Here is a 16,124-nt window from a genome sequence, read left to right as displayed (position 1 = left end):
TTGTATGTGAAACATGTATTTTACACATGTTCAACTGTGTGAGGCTTCACACCTCACATGTGCAGCTTTTCATGTGTGGTCAGTGTTGCCAGACTGAAAATACAGCAACATCGTACAACAGCTTTAAGAGCTGTTGTACACTTTAAAAGCTTAAAAATTATCGTGTTCTACGGTAATTCATACGTATGAAAAAAAAGGGAAGGGGTCAAAACACCACACTCAATTCCAAAACTACGTCCTGTGCACCATATTAATCTAACAACACGGAGGTCCAATCCTTTAACCAACACGGCAACTGTATGCTTCACACAACAGAGGCAATTGCAGCCCGTTACACAATCACTCGTTCTGTTATTACCCTTCAAAACAAAAGCACCGTATCTACTGAATCTCCACACATTTGGGCCGCACTCGCGCAGAGATACAATGAGTGACAGATGCTGAACTGTTATTGTAGGCTTCTTTGAAAGGGCAGAATTATGGTACGATCATTATTGATCGTATATATCGTACAGAGGGCAAAAATATCGTACATATACGATAGTTACGTGTACGTACATCTGGCAACACTGTGTGTGTTCTGACCAGTTACGATGATGGCAGAACAGTTGAATGTGGCTTCCCAAGGCCCCGTTTGCACGCCGAAAAAGAATATGTTACAATTTCATGTAGCAGATGCTTTTGTCCAAAGCGACGTACATATGCCAACCCCAGAGGGGGAATCTCTGGGGATTGTCAGCGACTCCTCTGAGGTGTGTGAGGTCCGCAGCTTCACATCTAAGGGAGCCGGTCGACAGCAGCTCAACTTGTACTTTGTTTCAGGTTCCATTTATAAAATCTTCTATTTTTCTTTTCAGCGTGCAAACTGGGCCTTGGGAAAGCCGCGCTCAACTGTTCCTTCCCCCTCTGAGTGTGCCGCTGGCCTCTGCAATCTTCTTAACTGGTCAAACCGCACACGTGCGGTGTGAAGCCTCACACAGAGACAATGCTCACGCTTCCGATGTGTAAAATACACGTTTCACACGTTTCACACATGTTCAACACACTTCATGTGTTGGTGTCAAAATCTGGATGCAGAAAACAAACATGGCGACAAACTTGAGGCTTTAAAAGGCAGCTGACGGAGCTGACGGAGCTGACGGAGCATGGGCTAAGGCCATCATTTCTACAGTTTATGGTTAAGAGATGAAAATAGACAGAATTGTAGCAGTCAGAGTGACTGACAGAAATGTTATTATGCTGAGAACAGCATGACTGAGCAGTGAAGGGTTAAGCTTAACCTGAATTGGTGATAAACAAGATTACAAGATGTTGCGTCTCTCTTAGATCAAGTGAGGACTCATCATCTTCTTTTCTCCACCTCCCCTTTGCCCCGGCGCCCGCTCCCCTCCTGCATGAACTCCGTCAGAGCTGAGCAGACGAGGTTAGCTCATCCGGTGGCGTGTGAGTCAGTCGTGCCGTCCTGTTCTTAAGTTCTTAGAAACACTTCCTACCGCAAAATCAGTGAACGACATGACATTCATTTTCTCCCAAACATGCCGGCAAACACAGTGGTTTTCTGCCTGTGATGTCATAAAGACAGCTGGTTCAAGGGGGAGGGGGTGAATGTGGATGACTGGAAGACGTGAGTAAAGCCTCTATCATGTGTGTGTGTGTGTGTGTGTGTGTGTGTGTGTGTGTGTGTGTGTGTGTGTGTGTGTGTGTGTTTGAGAGAGAGAAAGAGACTTGAGAGGGAAATATGCTGTAAAAAAAAGTGTGTAATTTTAATCACCCGACATTAGCCTGCTGTTCCAGCTCAGACAGACACAACCAGATTTTTAAGCGCAATCTTTTTTTGCAATATCTCATTTCTACTTCCTTTTAACCAGCAAGACAATCGGCAGGACTTTCAGAGGAAAAACTGGCAGAGAAGGCTCGATGTTATTTTGAATTTATGTCTTAAAGATTACAGTGAGCAGCCCAGAGCGTGCCAGTCCAGGTCAGAATAACCTGCTCTCTCAACAGCAGCAAACTCAACACTTTCAGGCTCCTTTTAAAACATGACAGAGGGTTTGAGCCCCTCCGAACGGGTTCGGATCAATTTGAAATGTTTGTGCCGCATTTCAGCATCATTACGAACAGTTTATCGGTAAGTTAAAAGTGTGTTTGGTTAGAGGAAGTGGCGGGACATCGGACTCTGGATACAAATAACGTCAGCAGCGCAAGATGGCAGCGCCCGCCACGGGGGTACCTTGGTTTCAAGTAAGTACGACCATCTTTATATACCGTTTATGACAGAGCTATTCAACTATATTATTCAGAAAGCTAAGGGCCCGGGGGCCGGACATTTCCCCGAGCTATGATTCTCTTTATGTACACAACGCACTGCCACATTTTCAAAACTTTTATTTTGCTATAAAAGTAGCATAAACTAAAAAAGAAAATAAATAGGTTCTTTAAGAAATTAGGACAAGTCCTTAATTTAATTTTCTTTGCGACAGAAGCTGTGATATCACCACAAAGGAAACAAATGTCGGCTATTCAACTCGCATCATGTCGGGAGTTGGATTCACAGGTATACGTTGATCCGAACATTGTGAGCACACAAATGGCTGGTTGTTACTGACAGCACATGTGCGCTCTGCTGGCTTGAAGGATTTATTGCGGCAAAAATGTTCGTTATTCGCAGGATCTTTTTCTTCAGGTTTTAAATTTGATTTATTCTTAAAGCTTTAATAAGTAGGATTTTCAACAACACATTCAAACTGGGCCCCTCCTCCTGGGCTCTTTGTCACCAGAAGCTCACTCTCACTTGAGAACACGCCCACCCCGCCGAGCTAACACCGAAAGCATCACGGATACCTTTGAGCTAGCATGCTAACCGCTGGTTAGCTTTTCCTACCCGGTTTGAGGCACCTACCTGATGACCAACTCTGCATCGCTCTGTCGCCATGTTTGCCAGTCTGAATGGCACCCAGTTGCTAATTTGAACCCCTCCCAACCACAACAGCACCCCTCCTGAAAACGTCCCTTGCAAAGCAAAACAACAGAATAGATGCAGAAGGAAGGGTCTCACAGGGGTCTGCACACACACTCACCAACACACATGTATAGAGGCCCAGAAGTGATGATTTAGATTAGATTTGTAACAGTTTATATTTTATTTTTCTAGGAAAATCCCACTTATTAAACAGAACTGATCGGCGGGCCGGTCTGAGCTGATTGGCGTGCCGGAGTTGGCCCGGGGGCCGCCAGTTGAACAGGCCTGGTCTGTGACGTTAAAGTTGATTTAAGTGCACGGTTAGGTTGTTTCTGGCTTCAAGGTTGATCCAGGGAGGATGCACTGACTCAAATGACTGAGTGTTGAGGTGCAGAAGTCAAAGAGGGCGACCCTTTTTCTTGTTTTAAGTGCAAACCATTCATCTCCTGTGACACCATCCATCTATTACGTGAGTGTGTACACTTCTACCTGTGTTTCAGAGCTTTTAGTGCATGGAAAAACGACAGAACAAATAAAAGACGGCCAAGTCTCCAAAGCCTTGCAGCCAAAAAGCATGTCTGTACCTATATACTCTCCTGGCAACTCAAGCAGACACACGCACACACGCACACACACAACCCTGCGACACAAAGAGCTTCACACAGAGCGAGAAACGCGAACAACAGCAACAACATAATGTGCCACAAGAACAAAGCCACAAAGTCCTGTTGATGAGACGATGTTGTGCAGTGGAGTGAAATGATTCAACGCTGCCGGGAGCTGCGTGGTTTAGAATGAGGGCAAAGTGCTTACAGACATGAACACGCATCAGCCAATCACAGCGAGCCTCCATACAAACTAAAGGAGTGACATCTGCAAAGTTAAACTGTTTGTTGGCACAGAGATGTGTGTGTGTGTGTGCGCAGAGACTGTGGCTGTACTCACCTGCTCGGTCTTGTCTCAGGCCACACACACACACACACACACACACACACACACACACACACACACACACAGCCCGATGCACAGCTTGAACAGGTTTCATAAAAAGCTCCTGACTTCACCTTGAAGCGGGTTTGTAATCTTCTGAGGTCATAGTTTCCTTTATGACACTGCTTTGTGCAACACAGGTCATTACACACATGATGAAATGAATGACACCAGTGTTTATGCTAATGTGAGAAAAATCTGCTTTAAGCAGGCCTGCAACTCATATTGTGGACGGATAAAATGCATGCCTGCCTGACTGTATTAACCAAAGACTGTGTACATAATTGACGTAGCCACTGTGACGTCAGCGACTGCGTTTTTGCACCTTTGAGTTTGGCATTTTGTCTGTCGCCATGTTGGTTTTCTGGAGCCAGAAGTGGACCTATTTGGGCGAGAAGGATGCGCTAGAGAGGAGCGAGCAGTCTGCCGTATTGGTCCAAATGAAAGGGTTTTTTTCCCCGTTGAAACACATCTGAAAAAGTGTCTTATATTCGGGGTCTAGACTTTTAAATGCCAATATACGTTCACAACAATAGACACAGCTTCTTATCTGTAAAGGGGTGTAACCTTCATGACTGACGCCAGCGGTCACTCAAAAACTACAGAGCCAGGGGGATGAAAGATGGAGAGACACGCTGATCGTCCGGAAGAAATGGCTCAAAAGTCAGCAAAGTTAACCAACAACTGAGGTGGAGTTATGATTCTTTAAACAACTGTCAAGCAGCCAAGAAATATGGTGTCACAGAGGGTAATGTTTGAAGACGGCGAGCCCAAAAAGATCGTTCTTAAAAATGCTAACAGTCTTAGCTAACAGATGCTAACAGAGAAAATTGTACTGTGGTAGCTTCCAAGAGACTGACAGGAGAGTGTGTTACTGAACAGAACGATGGCCTGATAGACGACAGGTTATTTTAATTTTCATGGTATTTATGTAACATAACTGATTCCATTTTACTTAATTTAAATGTGACAATTTAATCTAAAGGAAATTGAAAACATTTTATTTAGGTTTTAAAAACAACCTACCTTAATTTCTTCAATGTTTTTCTATTATCATTATTTTAATAAAATTGTTTTCTCTATAAAAAGAGATTTAAAAATGTATTTTTCCCAAAGTGAGTGTTGAAAAGAGGAAATCGTTTTATAATCAGGGTGCTCTTATATTCGGATCAATACGGTAATATGTAATAACATATCAGTAAAATGCCACTAAATTTTAACTCAACGAAAAGGAGCACTTCTTTGATGTCCTCATATATTATTTGTCCAATATTTGCATGACAAAGTCCATTGGTCCATTGGTCATTCAAAAAGGCCACGCCCCTAATTATGCAAAACCTAAAGACTAAATAAAATATAACGTTCTGTAGAGATTAACTCCCTATCTTGCGGTCGCGGGAATCCAGCTGCGTGGGCCAGCGCTCTGCTGCGCTGCGGACCAGACACGCTTCCTGTCTGACGGAACAGAACCGACATGTGCCGACACGGATCCTGTGGGATCGAGGAGTAACAGTTTTTGCTATGAAGCTGTGAGTGTGTTAAATGTTGCTGTCATTTTCATGTGGGGCCTATTTGCAGAGCCAGCCTCTAGTGGCCACTCGAGGTACTGCAGTTTTCTTTATCACTTCCGTGTCGGCTTTATTTATCAGCTCTGGAGTTTGCTGCTTGGTATTTACAAAGAGGCTTACACTGATTGCACTGCACTGCGTGTGAGTGTGTGAATGGGTGTGCAACATGACCGGTCAAGTGCACTATGCTCTTCCTGGACAAACATGTCAGGTGATTAGTTATTGGTCTCAGATGAGTAAAGAAGGTAAACACAGGGCGCAGGGAGCAGCACTCTAACATACTTGAAACACAAGAGCTGCAAACAGATATACATACAAGGAGTGATTTGTAAACCATACACTGTGATGCATGCTCTGTCTCCTTCACAAAAACTACTGCCTGAGATTTGTGTGTTTGCAGAAGGAGGCCACAGAGAGTCTGCTGTGAGCCCGATGACAGAATGTTTACCTCCCGTCTTTCTTCTCCTGCCTTCTCCTCATCCTTTACTTCCAGTTATTGATCTTAAAAGCTTTCAGAAAATTAACAGCAGCAAGGTGAGGTGAGTGATTCATGACAGGCTGACGTGATCATCTAACGTGGGTGGGAGTAATGGACACAATATGCTTGTTTCATTGCCGCGAATGGTCCTCATATGTAGACATGCAGTTTTAATGATACAGCAGAATTTTATAATTTATCATAATTATTTCATGGACTTTGAGAACCACAGGTGTCGGAAATGTTAGCATGCTAACACGCCAGTCTTAGGCTTCCTTTGTCGGGACATCAATGTAGCAATATATAATTACATATAAAGTGATTAATGATTAATGATGATGTATCACGTCTTATTTGTAAAACCAAGCGTCTGGTTTAACTCGACTCCAGCAGAGTGAAGCTTGACGGAGGGCTGTGTGATGTAACAGCAGCTGAGGATACTCTCTAACTCTGAGCGATTATCAAGTTTTTATTGCGTTAAAACAACAACTTGAAAATGTTAACAACACTAATCCCTAATTCACCTCTCCACCTCCGCCTCTCCGCTCACCCATCTGTTCCTTTGTGTGTTTACGGCCCTCATTACACATGTTGAGGGTACAATGCAAACACGGCGTTTCACAACTCTGCCTGTGAAAGAGCTCGCAGCGGATGGAAGAGTGCAGAGGTAAAGAGCTGAATGGCTCCGCGACGATTTGTCAAGATTGTTTTTACAGCCCGGATCAGACCTTTACCTGGACGCATTCTTAATGAGTAAAGACCGCAACGAGCGCGCCAACAGGCTCGTACACATATGTGCTCACTTGTTATAGCCGAAGAAAGACATTGGCCTTGACCCTGAACTGCACTCCTCCCAAATGAATAGCCGTTGTTCTGGCGCCAAAGGTATGAACCAACAACACCTTTCCTACCTCTGCACCCTCAACACGAACCGATTCTTCACTCAGCACGCTCACTCAAAACCAACACAGCTTGGCCAAACACACACTCACCTTTCCGCGCTCTTCACAATGCAAACACAAGCCCAAATCACGATATGAAAGAGTGTTCTAAGGCCGGGTAAGACAGGATATCACGGCAGACTATAAAACAATACTGGTGTGGCAGATAAAGATCGGCCTTCCTTTTAGCGAGGCTGTTAAAGGCACTGAGTCATTTAAAAAGTCCATAGAGCTTTATGGGCTGAAACTCCCCCAGGAAACATGTACTTACAGCGTGTCTAAGGTGAACTACTGAGAGCGAGCCGTGGTTTTATGTGCATGTTCAGAAATGTGAGATAGAAAACAAAAAGAGTTTAGCGTTAAATGGATCTCTAGGTTTGCATGCAGGATACAGTCACCTAAACACAGTCAACAGATTGTGTTAAATATGCATATTATGAGAAGGTGTAAATGAATCACATTTTCTTTTGTTTTGTCCTTAATATCCTTCACCTGTACTGCTAATCTGGTAAAGGGAGCTGAGCTGTCATTGGGCGAGAGGCGGTCGCTCACAAGACTGACACATAAGCTGTGTCACAGTTCAGGGGCTGCGTCTTTCGAAGGATGTATTTAAAGACAAATTGTGTCACAGCTGCGCGTCGTAGGCTGTCCCATTTCGAAAGGCGGGCCACGAAGGATGCACCCGATGGATCCCTTCTGGCCCAACATATCACGAGATTAATTGTGCGAGATGGCGAACTCTCAAACGACTGAGGAACACACTTTTAAATGTAAATGTTTTTTGTTTCAACTCAGTCGAATAGCTAGTGATACACGTGTTTCGAAAGGGGCCTTGAAACTTGATGTTTTTTATGATAGCTAGCTAGTAGCTGTGTGACACGACACGGGTAAGGGTGGGAACAGCGCATGTGTCATAGCCTGCCTCCTTTGAAGGATGCAGCCTCTGAATTGGGACACAGCTATAGAGACAGACAACAATTCACAGTCAGATTGGGAGTCACAAATGAACCTAACAAGCATGTCTTTGGACTGTAGGAGAAAGGTACCCGGAGAGAACCCACGCCGACACGGGGAGAACATGCAAACTCCACACAGAAAGGCCCCCTACGTCCAAACCACAATCTGACCCAGGAACCTTCTAGCTGTGAGGCAACAGCGCTAACGTCATGCTGTTGTTTACTTGCTTTCTATTTTCTTATTCTTTTGCACCAAAACGCCAAAAAAAAAGTTTCCTGTATGAGTACATCTTTTTGGGAATACGCTTGATTCTGATAAATGTGGGTTCAACTTCCTGAAATCTTTGTGTGCACTGATCATGACTGATTGGAACAGTTGTTTAACTTCAGCGCTTAAGAGTTGGAAACTTTTGTTTCTGGAAGGGGAAAGGAACATCGGGAAGTTTTATTTCTTTAAGAAAATATTTATAATCTATGTGTCTACTTTGGTTTTTGGTCCCTCTCTTTGCTAAATAATGGTGTTTTGTAAGCCTGTTTTGTTGTTGGTACATTATTTATGCATGACAAAATACAAAAAATAAAACCAATCAATCAATCATTACACTTAACAAAAAGCATAAGCCCTTTTTACACTGCGGAGCCGCCTTGTGTTTTATACAGTACATCGTTCCGGCCTCGTGGAAGCGAAATGTGCACGAGGTGTACACAAGCAGCGCCTGCTTCAAATACACACACACGTTCCGCCCTGCCGGCTCCAGTATTCACACACGCGCTGTTTCGCCTCTGTTACTACTTCTGATGCCGACGCAGGCGAGGCGAGACAAGGCGGAACGGCTTCACCCCACCGTTCCACCTCTGTGCGTTCTACATAGAAGATGTAACAGAGGCGTAATAATCCCACCTTGAACTGGCAGTGCAAAAGGCTATAGTGACGTTAGCCGCGCGTTTTCAGTGTTTGTATGCTGTTTGTGTGCATGCCCAGCAGCTCAAACTGAAACTGAAATTAAAGTTTGAGTTCTGCCAATGAAGATAACAAAGATTTGTTGTTCTGAATGCGTCTGCTATAAACAAGATCCAGACTTTGTCCTGACAGCGAGGCTCTCGTGAAGCTTTATCTTCCTGTCAGGAGAGCTGCAGTGAGCGGAACAGGTATGAGTCACTTACATTTACCCTGATTGTATGTTGCAATAAAATTATTCATGTCACAACAGGACAGGTTTGCTCCCGCCAAACAGTGGTGCTGTTCTGTCTTTTCTTGTTGGCTCTGTTTCTTCTAGATTTGTGGTTAAAACGTTCAATATCAAGCAGAAGCTTTAATGCACAAATCAGACAAATAATACGGCTTGCTGGGATGTTATTGTGAAATCAAGAAGTCGGTGCTCCAGTTAAATTCTTGCATTATTTTATTAATATGTTAGCACCAATTCGCAGGTCTGTTTCCACCCTCATCTACCTGGCTTCTAACACATGGCTTTATTTGTGGCGGCCTGTGCATGGGAGTAATATTAGTTGTGTTCAGTTGTTAAGTAGCCTGGTTTGAGGTGTTCACACACTGCTCGCGCTCCCGACAGAGATGCGTGCAAGCAGCATAAACGACTCTGCTCAGCTACAACCACTAATAGAGTCTAGTTCGGTGGGAAACACGACGGTTAACTAGCTCATTCGCCAGATAATTAGCTAGCCACGGGCACTTTGATAATTCGCATTGCCAACACCTCGCTCTTCTCCAGCTCCACCCTGATGTCTAAATCACTTTTGGCTGCAGAAAACCATCATGGTGAAAATCCTAAAGTCAAGGCTTCAAAAAGGCAGCTGACAAACCGATGGGTGACGCCCAATGGCTACCTCTATTATTTATAGAGGCAGCCATTTGGCTATAGTGAATGTGATCAGACGACACTAATAAGTTTAAAGTACTATAGTTCAGTCAATACCGCTGCTTGAAATGGTTTGTCTGAGCATGCACTTTATCACTCTAATACCCACATGTAGATGTCAGAGCACATGTTCTACCACACAGCAGAGCCACTCTGAGCCTGCTATTATCGTTTTACAGGCTCTCTGCTGGCCTCAGGCCTACAGTACAGGCAGTCTGTTGTATCAGCCGACACCCCCAGCAGCAGCAGCAGCAGCAGCATCACAGAGCTGCATTCTTGGCTGCAGATAATAAACACAGAGCGGAGTGGACCCTTCAGAGCGGGCTCCACACGGCTGAGAGGGGAGGACTACACACAGCAGAGACAACACACAGACTGTAGGTCTCCTGCAGTCAGGGAAGCATGCATCAATACAAATGTTAAGCAATGTACACAACCAGATGAGTTTTTCTACTAGCCTGAGAATTAACTTTAAAACTAATGGACCATTGTCTAAGCCACGCCCTTCAGTTACTCTCATCTCTATGTTGTTGTGACAAAATTTACAAAGACATCAGGAAGTTTAGCCACTGAAAAGTGGTTCTTTATTTCAGTCTTCTCATTTCTAGCAGCTAACTGTTGATTTTGGAAGCTGAAATAACAAATTTTACTAACAGATTTGATCCGCTTTAGCCAGCTAGCTTATTAAGCTAACATTTAGCAAGCTTACCTTAACTCTTTTGACTTTTTAGGCCTTTTTTAAGACTATTTTTGGGCCTTTTGCCTTTTTGGACAGAGTTGAGGGAAGAGTGTGGATGACATGCAGCAAAGGGCCGAGGGTCGGGGGTTTAACCCGGGGGCCGCTGCGCCGAGGGCTGTGCCTGTGTACATGCGCTTTAACCACTTAGCCAAACCTGCGCCCCAACGTTACCTTTTATTGCTAAAAGGGGTTTAAACTATAAAAGATGTTTTAAATATCTGATGGCTGAACAAATGATATTCTACAGAAGGACTGAAGCTAAATCTGCATGTCCAAAACGGACGAGGACAGGAAGGAGCATGATGTTCTTGTGCTGCAGTTTAGACCTATTTAGTCCAAGGGTAATTAGCCAGGAAGTAGTTGAATGCTAACGTCAGCTGTTTTATTCTTTAAGCTAAAGGGTTCTTCAATATGTTCTACCTTAATCTTTTTCTTACAATGTTTCTTGTATATTTGGTTTTGGAAAAGCTAGAATAAGACAGTATCCTCCAAACTCTTTATTAGTGTGTAATAGTCACCACAGCCCATGCACATTGCTTCAACAGTCTGACCTGCTAACAGTTGCTAAGCTATGATAAGGGTTTTAGCATGTGGTCAATGTTAGAAAGTTACAGTTTGTTTTATTAACTTTTGACGATACACTATCATTTAAAACCAGTTTAAATTTCATGTCCTTTGATGTCCTGAAGTCAAACCTGTAGCTCCATGACGACACGTTTTACATCTCACACCCAGAGCGCTGTACCTGCACGTCCACGTGTTCTAATACCTTATTAGTCCGTTATTCACAGGCCTCTAGGAAGCCAAATTGAAGGTTAGACCGTCCTCGGCATGCTCTGCTAGATGACAGGGCAAATATGTCTCAACACAGTTTATAGCTTGACTTTTAAGTTACCATCCAGCAAACGCTTTAGGCTCAGAATCAAAGCTCTGCAGTGTAAACAGGCTAAAAGCCGTAATGCAGCACGTCGTGAGGCAATTGTCACATATGTAGAAGTAGTGGAATTAGGTGTGTGTGCGTGTGTGTGTGTGTGTGTGTGTGTGTGTGTGTGTGTGTGTGTGTGTGTGTGTGTGTTTGGAGCAGGACATAAAAGCGCATACCAGGAGGAGTGTACTTGGAAAATAATGACTCTGTGTGTGTCGGAGTGGGCTGTTATTCATGCAGGTTACTCATTGATCCAGGCGCGTTGAGGGAGTGGTGTGCAAGGCAGGGATTGGCTCCGAGAGCAGGGTTCAGCTGTGAGGGGTTGCGTGAGTGAACACAGACACACACACACACAGACACACACACACACACACACACACACACACACACAGATATACAACCAAAGCCCCCCGACTGGTACACAAATTTGAGGACTAAAGCTCAAACTTCTCATTGTGCTTCTATGTCCTGTGTGTGTGTGTGTGTGTGTGTGTGTGTGTGTGTGTTTTGAAAGGCCCTCCTCTGTGAGGTGTAGAGGTGTTTAGACAAGCATCAGAGATGAGGAGGGACGACTTTCAGAGAGGAAGGTCGGCCTGTGTGTCAGCATGTGTGTGTGTATGTTCTGTATGCAAATGCCCAGGCTCACACACACACACACACACGCACACACACACACACACACATCAGACTACACACAAACTTTGTTATCAGACTATTCCCCGAGTGGGGCTCTGACAAAGAATGTGACAGCTCCACTCACGTCGCACAGCACAGCGAGAACACACACACACACACAGGAGGAGGAGGAGGAGGCGGCATGACCCAACATGCGCATGGCTCCGATGGAAAACCGTCGGACGCTCCATCACACAAAGACTCGGGGAAGAGGAGCCGGGAAAGCCGGCATTCCGCAGGAGAGGGTTGTTTACACGGGACTGAGCCGGAGCTTAGAGGGGGGAGGACGGGGAGGAGGCTCAGAGGAAGATGGAGGTGATAGCAAGCAGTGCTGTAAAGGCAGAGGGAGGAGATAGAAGATAAAGAGTTGGAGGAGAAGAAGGAAGGAGAGAAGAAAAGCATTGATGGAGTGTTTGTTGGTGACAGTGCAGCCTTAGGCCGGGCTCAGAGTCAGAGGAGCTTAGAGGAGCTTTAAAAATCAGATGTTTCTCTCTCTAATCTCAAACATGCACACTCTACAGCATTTGAACATAATGGTATCACTCACAACAGGATATTACCAAAATTACTGTCTGTGCCAAAGGGAGCAGCGTTCCTCCTCATGTCAGAAACAGATGTTAACAAATCAGACACTCATCACAACCCGCGGTGGAAACGCTGCAGCAGGTTGAGAGAAACAAAAGCAGAAGGAAAAACAAGTCTGGATAAAAGGTTTGTCTATTCTCGGGTGAGACTGGACCTCTTTGTATTCTGTCAACAGTAGCATAACGCTAACGTTAGCTTCAGGGGTTAGAATGATTACCATTATATGGAAACATCGTCAGTGACTCTGTCTCCTCTCCTTCTCCAATTGGCTATGATGAGCCGTCCTGAATAATCCTGAGCAGGATATCAAACCTATTTGAAATAGTTGGGTGGCCCTCAAGAGTCTGCGAGCCTCTGTGCAGGTTTAAAATTGGATTTGTTAAAGGAGCAGTTCGCCCCTGGAAAAAGCCGCTGTCAGTCAAAGCTGGTGTTCTATGTAATCGATAGAAGCAATAATATTTGAAATTGGCGCCATAGCTGTGCAGAAAGTTGTACAAACAGCTCGTGGTTTCGCCCATTCTACATTCCTACAACACCCAGCATGCATTGTGCCCCTCCCTCTGAAAGGAACGGCCCAGCGAGAGACGCTGGAGTGAAATACTAGCGGGACAGAATCCGAAATACGACGAGAATATACCTGTGGATCGTCTAAAAATGTTCAGGTCTGCAGTCTACATTTCAAACCTGACGATTTTGAACGAGACATGACATCAGAGGCGGGCGTCCTAGAATGAGGAAGTGTAGTTTAGCGAGCTCCCTGGCCTCCGACAGATAACACGTATTACGTAGTCTGGTGGAGGTTTTTGAGGGTCCATTGGAGAAGCGGATAGCGTCCTCCAAAGGCACAGAGAGAAATTGCTTTTTTTTCCTACCATAATGACATTAGCTTCCCATGATAGCATGATAGGACTGAGGTTGAAAAATCGGCGAACCGGCCCTTTAAGTCATAAATTTACAGCATAATCTTCCCATATCAAGCATGGGCCCAATTGAAATTCCATCCAGCCATAATCTGTAGCCTTTTTCACTCTGCAGTTCCACCTCAGCACCAAGCTCCGTGCTCATGCCTTCTTTGTCATTCTACATTAGAGCAAGCAACAGTGGCGTAAAGTCATTCCAGTGTGTGTTTTTAAATAGCAAAACGTGCACGAGGTGTAAACAAACAGCACATGCTTCAAACACACACACACGGTGCTGTTCCACCCTGCCAGCTCTTCAGTTTACACAGGCGCCGTTTCACCTGTTACTACCTCCGATGCTGGCTAAGAGGCGGAACGCCTTCGCCACACTATTCCGCCGTGTAATAATCCCGCCTTGAACTGTCAGTGTTAGAAGCCCTTATACCTCTTATCCTGTTAAGGGTCTCGGGGGGGCTGGAGCCTATCCCAGCTGTCATTGGGGCGAGAGGCGGGGTTACACCCTGGACTGATCGCCAGTCAGTCACAGGGCTGACACATAGAGACAGACTTTCACACTCACACTTACGGGCAATTTGGAGTTACCAATGAACCTAACGAGCATGTCTTTGGACTGTTGGAGGAAGCCGGAGTACCCGGAGGGAACCCACGCATGCACAGGGAGAACATGCAAACTCCTCACACAAATGCGGCCTGGATTCAAACCAAGGACCTTCTAACTGTGAGGCGTCAGCGATAACCACTGTACCACTGTGCAGCCCCCAAACCAGATTCCTCCCCTGATCATTCGGAGGGCAAATCAGGAATAAATCGGCCCAAATCTCCTGCAGAGGTCGGGGAGTGCATCCTTCAAACAGGCAGCAAAAATGTCTCTGCTGAAACATCTTCAAACAAGCAGCAACATAAGATTAAACTGCACAATCATTATAAACACATTATAGTCTGCCAATCCTTGATAAGCTGCTTGCAGTCGAATACCAAGTTAAGATAAGATAACCCTTGTGTCTTATGCAATCAGATCCATCTAGTCCCGGAATAAACCAACAGATTGTCTTGCAATCAGACACATAAATCAAGTCGTTCTTCAGGGTTTAGTGGAGAGGAGTGAAGGAACTGCGCCATAAACATGTCACTCAGGCTAACTGTCTCATGCTTGGAGTAAACAGTAAATGAATCCTGCGTAATCTCTGTGCACTCTGCTTTAGTTTCACTCTCACTGCACGTTACCAGAGGTACATTTAGCTTTTCTTTCTGTATGTTCGTCGGAGCATTAAAAAAAAGTCTGATTTGGCCTGTCAGAGGAAAGAGCCCACCTCTCTGTCATGATGTCACTGCAGTCACACCGACTCAGGGGAAGTTTTCCAACCACACCCACGGCTCCATGCGTGGGCCCTTTTCCAGATTAAAAGGATTAAATGACCACATCCGGACAGCAGCAGTGATGAAATACTGAACTGTGAATCCTGATAAACATTAACCTGAAATAACGTCAATCCTTCCTCCCTTCACCCACAGTTTGAGCCTTTTCCTTGACTCAGGCTGCAGCCTGATTGTATCTTGTAAGAAAACACACCTTTAACAGTTGTCACCTAAAAAGCAACTCGCTCACCTGGATATGTTGATTTCCTCATGATTCTGGAAGTTTCCTCTCTCACTCGTGAAGCGGTTAAACAGTTTGAAAGTGTTAACAGTTGATGAGTAGCTCCGGTCTCTCCCTGTGTGTCAACAGGACGTTTGCATCCGTAACTTTTCCAGGCTGTTACTTTCTGCGCGCTCTTCTCTCCCTCTCTTCTCTCTCTCTCTCTTTCCTCTGCCTCTCCTGGGCGGTCAGTTTTTCCAAACGCACCTGAGCGCAGGTAAATCGCTTCTTATTGAACTTCCTGGACTGATTTTCTGCTTAATTTCCTCCGCGGAACACTCTTGGAGACGCTCTGTTGGGAATGGATACAATCACACCTGCGCTCCTGACGCACGCCCAGTCCAGGAGCGGGAGGGGTTTATCGTACAGTCACTGTGGGGGCTTTCACATATCAAGACTCAGGTGGAGGAGTGAAGGCGTGAGTGAAATATGTTTGAGAAGACTCCTGGGCCCAGCTGTTTTACAGTTGATTGGATCAAATCTTGAAAACAGGTTGCCGATATTGGATTAGAAAAAGCAGTTGGCCTTTATCCGGATAAAACTTTCTGTATGTGTTCAAAACTTTTCAGAAGAATTGTGAAAACTTTGAGTATGATTTCTTGATCCCAGCAGGAGGTGGATGGAGGCTTTATTTCAAGAACAAAGTCCAATAAAACTTTAAAAAGTTATTTTAGACTTAATAAAGTAGACGTTAGGGTGTTTAATTTTTATCAAACAGCTTTTATCATGTCATATTATTTATAACGATGACCTGCCTGTCTCTATCCTGCATCTTCTATCCCATTTTCGGCCCGTCCAGTCGAGGCAGATGGCTGTTCAACATGAGTCTGGTTCTGCTCGAGGTTTCTGCCTGTTAAAAGGAAGTTATTCTGCCA

At 44.8% G+C, this 16,124-nt stretch overlaps 1 protein-coding gene across 1 annotated transcript in view; it reads right to left on the bottom strand.

Annotated features, from left to right (window-relative positions):
* septin9a (septin 9a) overlaps window positions 1-15,532 on the bottom strand; it is a 102,750-nt gene extending 87,218 nt beyond the window's left edge. The window contains exon 1 of the mRNA XM_069674859.1: window positions 15,220-15,532. Within this exon, the coding sequence (XP_069530960.1) occupies window positions 15,220-15,241 (22 nt within the window). The 5' untranslated portion in view covers window positions 15,242-15,532. The remainder of the gene's footprint in view (window positions 1-15,219) is intronic.
* Window positions 15,533-16,124: the final 592 nt, after the last annotated feature.

The sequence above is a fragment of the Semicossyphus pulcher genome, unplaced genomic scaffold (assembly GCF_022749685.1).
Source record: "Semicossyphus pulcher isolate SPU_LCO1_2020_fin unplaced genomic scaffold, fSemPul1.0.p SCAF_23, whole genome shotgun sequence".
Classification (NCBI taxonomy): domain Eukaryota; kingdom Metazoa; phylum Chordata; class Actinopteri; order Labriformes; family Labridae; genus Semicossyphus; species Semicossyphus pulcher.
Note: the sequence above shows the minus strand (reverse complement) of the source record. Positions and strands in the feature narration are given on the sequence as shown.